At 42.1% G+C, this 14,178-nt stretch overlaps 1 protein-coding gene across 1 annotated transcript in view; it reads left to right on the forward strand.

Moving 5' to 3' along the window:
- Positions 1–8,997, forward strand: part of LOC122496575 (SLX4 interacting protein) — a 179,449-nt gene extending 170,452 nt beyond the window's left edge. Inside the window, exons 7-8 of the mRNA XM_043602893.1 lie at positions 5,734–5,834; positions 6,944–8,997. Coding sequence (XP_043458828.1) covers positions 5,734–5,834; positions 6,944–7,664 — 822 coding nt within the window. The 3' untranslated portion in view covers positions 7,665–8,997. The remainder of the gene's footprint in view (positions 1–5,733; positions 5,835–6,943) is intronic.
- The last annotated feature ends 5,181 nt before the right edge of the window (positions 8,998–14,178 follow it).

Here is a 14,178-nt window from a genome sequence, read left to right on the forward strand (position 1 = left end):
CCATTAACCAACCGCCAATCTAGGCACTACCCCATTTCAGCATTCCCCCTTACTGCAGAGCCCTTCTAAAGTGCCCAGCCCTGCATGGCCTGGTACTATAGCCACTGGCCACATCTGGACATTGAGCATTAGAAATGTGGCGAGTCAGAAATGGTGTCCTGTAAATGTCAGATGCATACCAGATTCCAGACTTAGTATAAAAATATAAAATGCCTCAATATTTTTATATTACACGCTGTAATAATAACATATATTGAGCAAAATAGTATATATTATTGAAATCTAATTTTACCAGTTTTCTTTTTACCTTTTTAGTGGTCCATAGAAACTTCAAAGTCACCTACAAACCATTACATTCCTACTGGAGACTTCCGGTTTCTACTGTGTCTCCACTTCGCTATTGAACCCATCCATCCCAAATAGTCTTGGGCCCTAGCACTTCACCAAAAACAGCCCTTGTCAAGTCACCTTCTATCGCTTAATTGTCACTCCTAACCGCTCGGCATATTTGTGGAAGTGCTGTTGCTTTCAGTGAAGCACTTTATTCTCTTGCCTCCAGGGACATCATGTTACCTTGATTTTTCTGTTTCTTCACTGATGATTCCCTCATGGACTCCTTTCCTTAATCCTCCTCCTCATCTTCTTTTTTCTTATCCAAACTCACTCCCCAGTGGACTTCATCCTCACTGAAGACTTTATGTACCATCTTCGTGGACTTCCCAGCTTTGTGTCTGCAGCCCAGACTTCTCTCTTCCTGAACCGGTATCTTAACTTCCTGCTCAGCATCTCTGTTTGGATACCCAGGAGGACTGTTCAAGTTTACATTATCTAAAATTGATTTCTTGGTTCCACATCCCCAAGCCTGCCCCTCCCCCAGTACTTCCTGTGTTGGTAAAGGCTAATTTCCTTCACCCACTTATTTAAACCACAAATCTTGGAGTCATTCTTGACTTTTCTTCTGACTAACTATATACAGTCCGTTGACATATTCTGTTGGGTCTTCCTTCAAATTATATTTCCAGTCTAACCATTTCTTACCATCACCAGCCTCCTGAAAGACCCCCTCCTCTCTGAGTGGACTTTTGTAGTAGTCTAATCACTGATCTCTCTGAGCCCATCTGCCCCTCAGCTGCTCCCAGAGTGATCCTTTTAAAATGCCAAGTCCATTTTCTTCCTAGAAACTTCCAATGGCACATCATCTTCCTTAGAATAAAATGTGTCATCCTTATAAAAGCCATATATGATTTGACCCTCTCACACACCACCACCAATGCGCGCGCGCGCGCACACACACACACACACACACACACACACACACACACCAGTTACCTGCCCTCCACCCCCTTTCTCTGGTTTACTGCCCTGTTTCTCCTCTCCCTCCAAGCGTGCTCTGTCTTCCTCGGTGTTCATGCTTCTCCCTTCTTATGCACACTATGTTCACGTGGCTCATCCTCCACTCATCTCCAGGTAAAGCTCACCTTCTTACCTTCCCTCACCAACGTGCCTAATAAAGACTTTGGAGGTTTGTATTCCCTCATAACATCATAACCTTTTGACATATCATATGTGTATTTGTTTCTTGTCTTCCCCATGGAATGGAGGCTCTGTGAGAGCAGGGATGTTTTCTGTGAGTCCACATAGTTTTCCACAAGGGCCTCAAAACAGTGTTTGATACAGAGTTCAGTGTTGTCTGATTGGATGGTTCTGCCAGACTCTGCTCAGTTACCACGTCCATCCATGCCCCTGTAGAGTGGGCATCAGAATCGCTTGGGAGATTGCCTAAAATGCATATATACCTTGACTCCAGCCTGTGGAGATCCAAATGCAGTAGATTCTGGGGTAGAACCCTGAACATTTTTTGACAAGCTTCCCAGGTAATTTTGATGCCTGAGGTAATTGGACCAGACTGCCAAGCACTGCCTCAGTGTACCACTTTTCATTTGTTTATCTGCTGCTCTGCTCTGTCGAGAATTATTTCATGTGTGTCAGCAGTGTTTGAATCACCTGGGAACCTAAATATAGATCCTATAGCCCCACCCTAGATCTGGTAAATCAGAACTTCCAGGGGTGGGTCTTGGGAATCTATATTTTTTGAAAAGCTCCCTTGGTGCCAGTCTTCCCAATAACCTTTGGGAGCCTCAGCTGTGTTTTACAGACTCCTTGAGGAGGTTATAAACTCAAGAGCAGGTGTTTCTTACATCTTTTTAGGCCAACTTCTCTCCTCATCCCTCATTAATCCAACAGTGTTCTATTCAGAAGTGATATTCAGTAAGTCACTATGGAGTGAACACTTTGGTTTATCCACAATTTCAATTTGCCTTTGTAACTTGTACATCAACCAGTATTCCTGACTACATTTCAGTCCAGCCCATTCTCTGATTAGAGGCAGGAAACATATCTTAGCTGCCTTGCTAATTCCGGTAGGGACTCTCTTTGCAGTCTTTTTGTCCAGAAATTTAAAATGTGTTTCCCAGGTCAGACCAGACAGCACTGAGGTAACATCACCCATTTTCATATTTAAACACTCACCTGTTCAACCTTCCTTTTGGGCCTGTACTGGAGCACACGTGCTTTGGCTGTCCTCAACCTCAGGGTGCATCCAGTAGACTGCAGAGCATCCCTGGGGATGGCAACAAGACCCGACCTCTTGCTCTGGAAGCCTGCCTGGGCTGCTTAGTCTCTTGAGGAAAAGTATCCCCCTGCATTAGACTCCCTGTGGGGCCTATGGCCCTGTCCTACTTCTGTGTGGTTTTGTCCTGGTTTTTGTCCTAGATACCTCTTTACAGATGGAAAGTTTAAAACTAAAAGTGTTAACCAAAAATTAATAAATGGGTGGGGAGTGGATAGGGCAGCTGATAATATATGCAGAATTTTATTCCTTGGCTAGACTCAGAGCTAGCCTCTAGGTTAAGAAGAATCACTGATGAAGGCCCAAAGAAAGCCCCTTGGTTAACCTATTTCTTAAATATCCAAGTCCCCACAGAGTGTGTACTCTGGACTTTGGATGGCCAACTAGTAACCTTTTTTAATATATTGACTTTGTGTGTATTCTTTGCGGAAGATGTCAGGGTCATTATTCAAGGCAGAATCTAAAAAGGAGTCGTGTCATTTAGGTAAGCCCAAGAAGCACTTCCCAGCACACACTGTCTGTACCTTAGAATTTTGCCTCTGGATAAGCCACAATTGCATTTTGATGCCAGATGTGAGAAGCCATTAGTAATCAGGACAACTCCCTTGGGAAATTTTGTTCCCAGTCCCTGTTCCAGAGGATCACTGTTTCCTCTGGAATATTTGTTTGAGGGGCTCCGCAGGCTGCGATTTAGTGACAAAGGGGAATGAATTGACCTTAGAAAAATAAGAATGAAAGATTTCTAATGAGGTCTGACAGTTCAAGGACTGAAGACTGAAGAAGGAGTCTAAGCTTTTTTTATTTTTCTGCCCACCCAGTCTTCATACAAATGTAAATATGCCTCCTTCAACAAATTGCCAAATGTGGTTTTAATTTGTAAGCAGGAGACCCTGACTTGCCTTTTTCTTTTCTTTTTCTCTCTCTCTTTTTTTTTAAATGAAGTCACAGGTTTTGCACTTTTTGAACTGGACTTTTCCTTCTGTCACTGCGTCGCATTTTCTGTTGTCCTTTTCCTTCCAAGGACATTTTCCCTATTGTTTGTGATCAGAGGAATTTGGGATGAGAGTCAATTGTCATGTCTCTTAAAGAAGTTTTTGAAGTTCCCATAGGAAATGCATAGTGCTTTTTAAACTTAGTTTAAAAAATAAATAAATAAAGGCAGAGATTGAATCTAGTGTGAGATTTGAAGTGTCACCATCGCAGCATCATACTTTATGTGGTCGACGCAGTATCCATTGTTGTTATTTATGACCCTGTCTGCCTTCCATTGTGGACTTCTTCAAGCCTTGGGGAATTTACATCATTCCTAATAGCAAAAGGCTTTCTGGTTCCCACAGAGTTGTTCAAAGCCTGACTCATGCTCCTTATGTTAATTGTTCAGCTCTGAAAATACAGCACTTACAGGGTGTGGTCGTAAGGGGAAAATCTACTGTACTTATAGGGCATGTTTAGAAGTGTTTCACACATAAATCTCAGTCTCTCTCCCTCTCTCTTCCTCTCCCTCTCATTTAACTTTACTGTAGCTCTGTCTGGTCAACTAGTGAGTCTTAGGGGGAGAAAGGGAGAAGCATCAAAATGCAGTATAGTCCAATAAAACCTATGGTATTCTGTTTACTAACTCTTAAAACTGATTTAGGTTATACCTGGATATGACTATGAGTGACATTGATCCAGGTCTGAAACCATAGGCGGGATTGGAGGGAGCTAAAGGTTCGTGCTCAGTGGTACCCTGTACCACTGATTGGGCAAAGGTCATAGCATCAGCCTGTGGGACATCCAGGTATACTGATGGCTGCCATCTACCAGGCATTCTGGGACTGCCATTGTTAATTCCAATGTAAGTCTAAAGCAAGGGACCCACTGATAATTTCCCAAAATTCTTCCTTATTTTTACAGCATTTTACTGTAGAATTTGATGGAGAAGGATACTTAGTGTCACAGGAAATGAGAGAAGTTAACACCTTGTCTGGATTATCTACTTGCTTAACAAAAAGGAAATGATTCCAAAATTATGAAATAGGTCAATGTTGGCAAATTTGGGGAGTTTTTTTACATTTTATAAGTACTTTTTTTTTAGCTTATTTCTTTATTTTGAGAGAGAGAGAGGGAGAGAGAGCAAGAGCGAGCATGCAGGAGGGGCAGAAAAAGGGAAAGACAGAATCCCAAGCAGGCTCTGCGCTTTTAGCAGAGCCCGACACAGGGCTCAAACTCATGAACTGTGAGATCACAGTTCTCAGATGAGCTGAGATCAAGAGCCAGACACTTAACCGATTGAGCCACCCAGGTGCCCCGTTTTTATAGGTACATGTACTTCCATATGAAGCTTCCATGGGAACATATAAGAATAGATACACAGATAATCTATGAAATATGTAAAATTGTTGCAGTGCTTAGTTTAAGAAAAACTCCCAGTTTTTTAATAGCCAAGAATCACAAACTTCAGTGTTCAAAGTATCCACTAAAATCTTAACTCTTTATGCAGCCTTGAGTATTGCAAAGGCCACATTCTGTATTTTTGTAAATAGAGAAAATGTGTGGAATTCTTAGGAATCAGGGTCCAGACCACTGTGCCAACAGATCTTAACCGTTGTCTGGAAGATCAGAGTTCACAAATATGCTGCTGCCCGGCCCTGCAGTTCTGGGCTTTGTCACAGTTTGGGCCACAGAGATATCAGATATTGGCTAAGGGGTGCCTCTGTGGCTCCGTCAGTGAAGCATTTGATTTTTGATCTCAGCTCAGGTCTTCATCTCTGGGTTGTGAGTTCAAGCCCCATGTTGGGCTCTGTGCTGTGCGTGGAGCCTACTTAAAAAAAAAAAAGGTATTGGACAAGAGTTCCCAGATGGTCTGGAACCAGTGTCCTTTCTCTTACAGCCTTGTATGTTTGTGGTGTGTATTAACGTTATGAACTGTATTGGATAGGAGTCCAAGTAAGTGACAATTTACCAAAACGTTCTAGATTTTTTAAACGTAAAATAGCCTAACACTAAGCAGTTTCATCTGGTCTTCACAAAAATCTGTTCACTGGGGCATTCAAAGTATAACTGTTTTTTCTCACGTTCAGCTAATAGATTTCTGGTTGAACCTTTGTTATCTTTTGGAGTAGACAGAAGGAACTCTCCACGGAGCGTCTGATTATCTTGCTGAGTGTGCCGAGAGTCCACTTCCTCCCAGTGAAAAGCGCAAGAGAAATGCTCTGAAAGAAATGTAGGTCCAACAAATTCTTCTTTTTCTCCTTTTTGACTGTCCGTGTGTATGGATACATGACATGAAACCTAGAATTCCACAAGAGTTTATGGAAACCAGTCACAAAACCCCCTCTGGCACCAACTTTACCCTAAGTTCCATGCTTGCTCTTCTGCCTGACTCCTGCTTTCTGGACAATGGGGAGCAAGTTCTTGCTTCACAGGTGTGTTGCAAGGACTAATTAATTACAAGCACTTTGAAGATGTAACACACCTGTTTGGTGGTGTGTTTCATACCACTTTCTGAGTGACTATAGATCTATCTAAAAAAATACATTCCTTTCCTAAAATGCAGGTTCTCATTCTAAGATAATTATGATAATCCTCACACCCCTGATCAGGAACAATAAGAACCTCTGTGTGTGTGTGTGTGTGTGTGTGTGTGTGTGTGTGTGTTTGTGTTTCCAGACTAAAGCTTAGCCAAAATAAATATTTCAGCTTCAGTGTTTTGAGTTTGGTTTGGTGGTTTAAGAAATTTCTTACTATTCACAAGCCTGCAAGTCTGTGTTGAAGTCAAATCTCTAGTTTCTCAATTTTCCCCCTGCAGTTGCTATCCTGTTCCTCAAAGTGAATTTTACAAAGTGAGTGAAGTTTACATTGTCTTTTTTGTGTGCTGTAGAAAAAGTGTGTGTGTGTGTGTGTGTGTGTGTGTGTGTGTGTGTGCAACATTCTTGCATACAAACACACACATATGCTATGCTTTGGATGTATCTGAGCATTTGCTTCTGGGGAAAAATGTCAACATATCAAATTTAGGCAATATTGACCCTTAACATCTGAAATGTATACTTGTCTTCCTTAGTTAAAATAGATCCATCATAACTCGAGTATAACTACAGTGATAACCTAGTGATCAATAAACAAAGCCTGTCCTCATATATCCTAATAACTAATCCTAGTGTGTCTGTTGCTTGATCCAGTCTGAATTTAAACATCTCACTCAGGGACTTTTCTGGATTTGCCTGGGAGGTAAGGGAGAAGGAAAGGTAGCCCAAGCTCCTTCTCCAGGGATAGGCAATGTGACAAGGGCAGCTTTACGTAAACAAAACAAAAAATCTTTCTTTGTTTTAGTGTGAGAAGAACTGAAACAAAAAGCAGCGTTGTGAGCAAATCACGGAGCAGCCGGGACATTGGGGGAACAGCTAGTGACCCAGTGATTGCAGAGATAGCGAGGAGGAGGGGTGACAGTCAGGCTTCAGCCAGTCCCCCATCAGAGTCCACAGAACAAGCAGAAGATAACATAAAGGCAGCTGAGAGCCACTGGGGGCTTCCTGTTCAAAAGCTGGAAAATGTTCATCAGACCCAGCCAGAAGACGCTAGCAGCCAGCAAAAACCTCATCATGGGGAGTGGTCAGAGACAGGGCTTCTAAGCAGGGGCCCTGTCTATAGCTGTGAGTCAGCATCGCCAGGTCCAAAACAAAGTCCACAAGGGGCCAGAACACAACAGAAACGCAGGAACCTCGGCTCTGCGGAAGACGTCGACCACCACAAGAGAGTTTCTCTTGGAAGTGATCGATTAGTCCCAAGAGAAATAATAGGGGAAAAAAGCAAAGCTGTCAGGGTTTTGCCAACTTCAGAGCTGTCGGATCCGGGGTTACTTGTGAAACAAGGTTTGGCAAAAACGGCGTCTAATGAAGAGTTGCATGTTTTGGAAAATCTCTCCTCTGGACATCTTACGAAAAATAAGTTAGGGAAGGCACAGCAAACTGGCTCAGCCACAAACACTGAAAGATTATCTGCAATCCAGGGCAGTCCAACCAAGAAAAGAAAGAAGCATGAAAGAGGCCACTAACTTACTAAAGGGGATTGCAGAGATGTAGTTGGGTCTATAGTGGCTAAAGATGTGGAAAGAGAGGGGTCTGTGTAGATGCTGTGATTTTAAAGGAATTAGAATGATTATTTTGTACCGAAAATGTGTATCTGTGTTAGTGTTAGTTTTCAATGCATTCATCTTCAGCAGGCTATATGATTTTTCTAACAACGTTGCTACTTTCTCATACTTTATAACTGTCTTCAGAAAGTTATTTTAGTGAGAAATGGCCATTCACCTTGTCAAGGATGATCCCATTCTTGAAGGACCTGCCTGAAGAAACCAGCCATGTGCTTTCTTGGCCCATCACTGTGCACACCGTATGATGGGCTATATGAAGACAGGGCCATAGTGCAATATCTAGGGGTACAATTTCTCCTCCTGTTCCTCAGCCTGAATTGAACAGAAGTGAAGGAACAGGCTAGCCGTCTTCAACATCTGGTTCTGGGCCCAGCATCACTGTCTAAAAATATGTTAGAAAGGCCCATCTTGGGCCCCACCCCAGGCCTACTGAATGAGAAACCCTGGGTGATTCTGAAACATGCTCAAGTTTGAGAACCACTGGACTAATTGGAGACTCCCTAGTGTTTCTTTCCTCAATACTGGCTACCATGGCCTCCAGCTCATCAGCTGGGGCCCATATGTGGACATGCACACCCTTGTGCTCCCTCAAACTTGTAAAACACCTGGGTTCAGCCTATGAGCAGCTCTGTTCCCAGGTTCTCTACAGCACGGTGGCCACTGCACCCACAAAACTGTTAATTACCCTAAAATTACTAGAAGTTTATGGCTAATTTGACCTTGCATTAGAGGAAGAGAGTAGAGGGACAGGCTTGCTCTTGCTTGTAGCTCAGGCATGTCCCTGCCCCTGCACTTGCCCCCACCTCTGAGATTTTGGTTAGGTTCAGGAAGGATTCGAACCCAAGGGGAGCTCAGTGGCCAGAGTTTCCGGTTTCCCATTTGGAAGGCATCACAGGCAGTTTCAGTTTCAAAACAGGAGCCTTCCGTTTGCACTGTCACCCACTAATGTCTCCAGTGGGCTTGCTGAAATGTCAGAGTGAATCATAGCAATGACTTATTTTGGATGGACACCTACTAAAGATTTTGTTAACCCAGTTTCATTCTAAAATAGGGGAAAAAAACATATTCACAGGCCACCCATCAAATACATCTTTTTTTCTACTCAACATTGTGTGGTCCTTTGAAGTAGCACCTCCCTAGTAACAAGGAAAATCAAGTATATTCCCAAAGTGTCGGAGTTAGCAGAAAAATAACCCAGAAAAAGCCTAATGTAATAAAAGAATATGGAAACAGACACAGTGTTGGTGGTTTGTGCTTAAGACTAATTATGGTTACTCCTAGCTCATTCTGTGCTTCCCTATGTGTCCTTTCCCACTTGTGTTGTAGGGTATTACTCATTAAGAGGCAGCCATATTTCATGGCACCATCTTGGGTCATGAAGTTCAGTGTTGGTCACTATACTTGGCCATGAATGTAGATCCTATTCCTTTGATGTTCCCCACCTTGCCTGGAAACCTCTTCCCTTCATGTGATCCCAGCCTCATGACCTTCACTCACCGGGAACGTGGCCCTGTGCACTGGCGTCCTTTCCTCTTCCCATCCCTAGGTTTTTTTTCCTGCTCTTAGCTGATTCCAAGCAAAGCATTCTGTGGGAAAAGAGGGAACCCAACAGGATACTAACCACAGTGGAGCAGATTGTGCTCATCCAGTTGGGGTAGACTGCACAGGATGGAAACCTCAATCTCCATGGTCTGTGGGGGGCCCCTGCTGTTAGAGGGACAGCAATTCTAGGTGTGCTGTTCACTGAAGACAGGAGCACAGTGTGTCCTTGAATCTTCTTAAACAGAATTACCGGAACGGTTTCAACAGGGCACAAGTAATAACCCTGGTGACTGGCCAAGAAACAATAAGCTCCCTGGAAAAGAGTCTAGAATAAAAGACAACCATTTCAGTGCAATAGTTGCTGCCTAACGTACACCTAGAAGGAGATGTTTGAAATGGAGGCAGCAGAGAAAAGCTTTTAATTGAAAAGTTTTTATTTCATTTGTTAACGGGACAAAGCCAATACTTGTGATTTAGTGATTCTCTTTCAAGAACAGCCTTGGCTTTAGGGTTTGGTATATTCGTGAAATAACAATTACTGTGACCTAAGAGGGAAAACAGTACCTTGGGTTGTAGATTGACTGGTCTTTCTCACAGCCCTGCATGTACATGGGATTTTCACAGGGTTAATGGAGGGAACAGCTCTCCACTCCGCACTATGGCATGTGTTTAAGGAATTTTGCCTCTAAGCATTTTTCTTCCACATGTCTGAAACACCCCCAGATCTCTTGTTACTTGAGTGGTTGTGTGATTCTTTGGATGTTTGGAAGTACAAAGGGGAAGATGGCTGCCAGGTTTTGCTTATTAGCTGGGAAATGCAGAATTCTCTACTCCTGGGAGTGGGGTGTGTGTTGACGTTCTTTATAATCTTATTAATTCAGCATCTGAAAATCTGAGAGCCTGTCAGTATTCTTAATCAAAAAGAACACAGTCTTCAACCACTTACTTAACAACCCAAATTAAATTTATTTTCAAGTCCCTGTAATTCTGATGCTTCAGATAAATGTTACAGTTTGAACTCCCTAACTTTCTCAGTGTCATTATGGCTTCTAAGTCGCATCCTTGTGCTTTCAGATGGCTTTTTAAAAAATATATTGATGTCGGATTTTGTGTTGTTTTTTTAATGTCCATAAACAAGAAATGTCAGAGAACAGTCAGTGTGATTTTTCTTACACGTTTTTTTTTTTCTTTGCTGCTAGAGGTTAAGTATCATCTAGATATGCATATAAATTGTCAAATGCAAAGAAGCAACCTTTGGGGAGAGAGAAGTGAGTGCTGCAGCATTTTTGTTTACTTATGTTAGTATTAAAGAAGTAAGAAAATGTATTTTATTTTTTATGACAAGAATCATTAAAAACTCTAGTTTTTTTTTTTTTAATGTTTATTTATTTTGAGAGAGAGAGAGAGCGAGCGAGCATGAGCAAGCCTGAGCTGGGGAGGAGCAGAGAGAGTGAAAGAGAGAATCTCAATCAGGTTCCGTGCCCAGTTCAGAGCCTGATGTGCAGGGCTCCATCTCACAACCGTGAGAGCATGACCTGAGCCGATATCAAGAGTCAGACACTCAACCTACTGAGCCACCCAGGCGCCCCTCTAGTTTGATTTATGGAGAATATAGCTTGTTTGTGAATGAGATATCTCAAGATAGGTCTTGGGGACAACAATGGGATCACAGTCAATTGTTTGCTTCTTGTGTCATGTTTGGATTTTAGCATGAGGTGTGCGTCTTATGGCCTTTGACTTTAGAAAGAGCTTGGTGAGGGCAGAGCACGTAAGGGAAGAAAACCTCTGTGCCCAAGGGAGTGGCCTGAGATCCCAGTGCCACTGTTGCCAGTTTTCTTGAACTCCCTCTTGGCAGGTCCCACCGTAGTATTTCCACAAAATTTTAGTGAGTGGCCTTCCTTTTGAGGTAACAAATGCCTTTCCCGTGAGCCAAAAATTCTCTCTTCAGTGTTCTGTGACTCGAATACGGAAATCATTTTAATTTCTTCTTTTCTCTTATGAGGAAATTTCCATGCTTGGTTTGTTAAGATGACAGAGTTCATTTCTTGTTACTGAAACACGAATGAATTGAAGCACGGTGGAGCAAGTAGAAAATCAAAATTAAGCTGATTTCCATTAAATAGTTTAAAATCTTCCTTAAGTACAAAGTAAATCCAGCATTGTAAAGTGAAGTTAATGCAGATAATTACTCAGGACAGAAGTCTAACTGTATCATTGGTATTACAATTTAATGATACAATTAGATCTTAGAAATCTGTGCAACTCCTAATTTGGTTTCTATATTTATTTAACAAGATGAAGAACAAATATATGTCAATGTGTGCGCTTAACAGAGGGAACTTGAATGGATGAAGTTAGTTATTACCTTTAATTGTTTCAGAAATACTCAGTACTGGACTTTAATCATATTCAGTAAGTTTTATTATGTAACATGATATTACCATGAATTACTTTATAATCGCCATTAGAATTACTTACCAAAAACCTTGATTCTTTAATTAAACAAAAATCAATAAAACCATACATATGACCCCAAGCATCTGATCAGGTGACTACAGGTATGGATTTGACAGGATAATTTTCTTTAGTCAAGTTAGAAAGCCAGACACTGCAGCAATCCCTAGAGGAGCTCTTTTTTTCCATTGCCCATATCCTGTCATTTGTTTTGTTTATATAAGTCGTTTAAATAGTTGTATGTGTCTGAAAGTACATGGGTGAAAGTAGTATGTAGAGGAAATGAACCTACTTTATGAATAAAAAGTAAAATTGTTTTCAAAAAATAAATTTGTATGTATCACTTTTCTTCAAAACGAGCGACCCCCAAGGAATATACATCCCAGATGCCCTTTTCTGTACATGCTACTTAAAATTATATTCTGTTAGAGACTTCTTCCTCCTTGAAGCAACCCTGAGGTTTTGAACGCTGTGTTGAAACAATCCAAGGAGCTCTGCTTCCAAACCGCTGGTTCTAAAGTTGTAGGTTTGGAAAACCCTGTGTGGGGTGTTGTGATTAAATGGGCCCCTAACATTTTGGGGTGGTCTTTACAATGCAGATATATTCCCACTTCTCCCAATTGTGAGCTAAGATAGATCCCTCTTGTGAGAGGTTAAAGTATGCAACCTTGACTCTGTTCCAGAGATCTTGACATCTCCCAAGCAGATTCATTTCCATTTTCTAAGTGGATCTAGTCCTTGTTCATCACTGAATGAAGTCCTGGGCCAGATCTTTCTCTACACTGCCTTTTATGACAGGATCCCAGGCCTCTCTGATTGCTTGTATACGTATCTCCCCTTGGATCTGTACAGAATCTTTCCAAGGCATTTCAATCTGAGGTTGGAATAATACATTTGGATAGCTGTTCATGAAATGCTGAGAACCATTGCAGCTGATAAAGCAAAAGAACCTTTCATAGTGTTTTGCTCGTGCGGGCACACTGGCCAGCCTCGCCCACAGGCAGCTGACCTGCCTCGGACCTGGGGTCTGGCTGGGGATCCAGAGACTCTAGATGGCGTGGTGCTACCAGCTGCAACCCTGGGTTCAGGCTGCTGCTTTGCCACTAATTGGTTTGTGTGCTTTGGAACAAAGTCACTTAACCTCCCGGGCCTCAGTTTCTCCCTTTGTCAAACAAAATGATCTCTAATATTTTAAGCACCACACTTAAGGTAAATATACCACTCCGATGTGTTAATTTCCGCATCCATTTAAAAACAGGTTCTTTGTACTGGCCACATATTGGGATTACCTGAGTAGCTTCCAGTTAAATCCGAATCCTTGCAATTTGGCCTGAGTATTGGCAGTTTTAAAAGCTCCTCAAATAACTGATTCTCATGAGAAGCCACAGTAAAGAATTATTGTTTTAAAATGTAGGGTGTGTGTAGGTTTAAATACTGGATGTTGAAAGAGGTAGGGTGTGCTCTGAGCGGAGAGTATCCTTTAAACGAGGGGCTTTCTGCAGGTCAGAAGTGTGCCTGCTTTCAAATGAATGAGAAAGGCTTTGGTGACGAGGTGTCAATACGAGTACATTTTAATCACACAAAGAGATGTGTCTTGTCTTCTCCATGAGGCCACGTTCATAATGCTGCTTTCGACCCGACACATCAGAGCAACTTCATCTTTGCCAACACTGAGAAATTGTTGCCCTTGTACAGCAGATGAGGTTTTAAAGCACCTAAATAATTGTCTAAGGTTTGCCTTTGATCCATGATCATTAATATCATTAATAAGCTCTCAAAAAGTGCGTGTGAATCTCAAGTTCACATTTGGCAGGGCAGTGGAAGAATGAACGCTTTTAAAATAGTTTGGCTCAGAAAGCACATCTGAAATAACCCTGTGGGAAAATCAGGAGAATTTCTCATCCTCCAAAGGATTACCTAGGATGAGATGCTGACCTTGTATTTTAAGTTCAGTTACATTTCTTAAAACCTCATTCATTACCCAGCCTGATTTATTTTAGTGGGTGAAGTAGGCTGTGGGAGGGGACTCTGGTGATGTACAGTGTTCATGTTTGCCTTTTGTTTTCTCCACAGTTCCCAAAATATCAGAACATATACATATATTTCTTTAAAACATGCACACAGGCCAGCTTCCTCACGAGATTTACCACAGCTTTCCTCTCAGAAATTCGAGCTGAAGATTGTCTCCTCTTCAGGCTTCTAAAGCGATCCAGCCCCAAAAGGCTGAGTGTGCACAGGGTGAGCAGAGCGCTGACCTCCACCAGGGAGAGGTCAGTTCAGCACACAGGACTCAAAAGGGAGGAAGAAAAAGCCACTCCTCAGCAGGGAGTTTGACTTGCTTTAGGGCAGAAGAGATTTTATAAATAAGTTCCCAGTCTCCCACGCCCTCTCACCAGCTCTTCTATTACTAGTCCTGTCT

Source organism: Prionailurus bengalensis, chromosome A3 (genome assembly GCF_016509475.1).
Source record: "Prionailurus bengalensis isolate Pbe53 chromosome A3, Fcat_Pben_1.1_paternal_pri, whole genome shotgun sequence".
Taxonomy (NCBI): domain Eukaryota; kingdom Metazoa; phylum Chordata; class Mammalia; order Carnivora; family Felidae; genus Prionailurus; species Prionailurus bengalensis.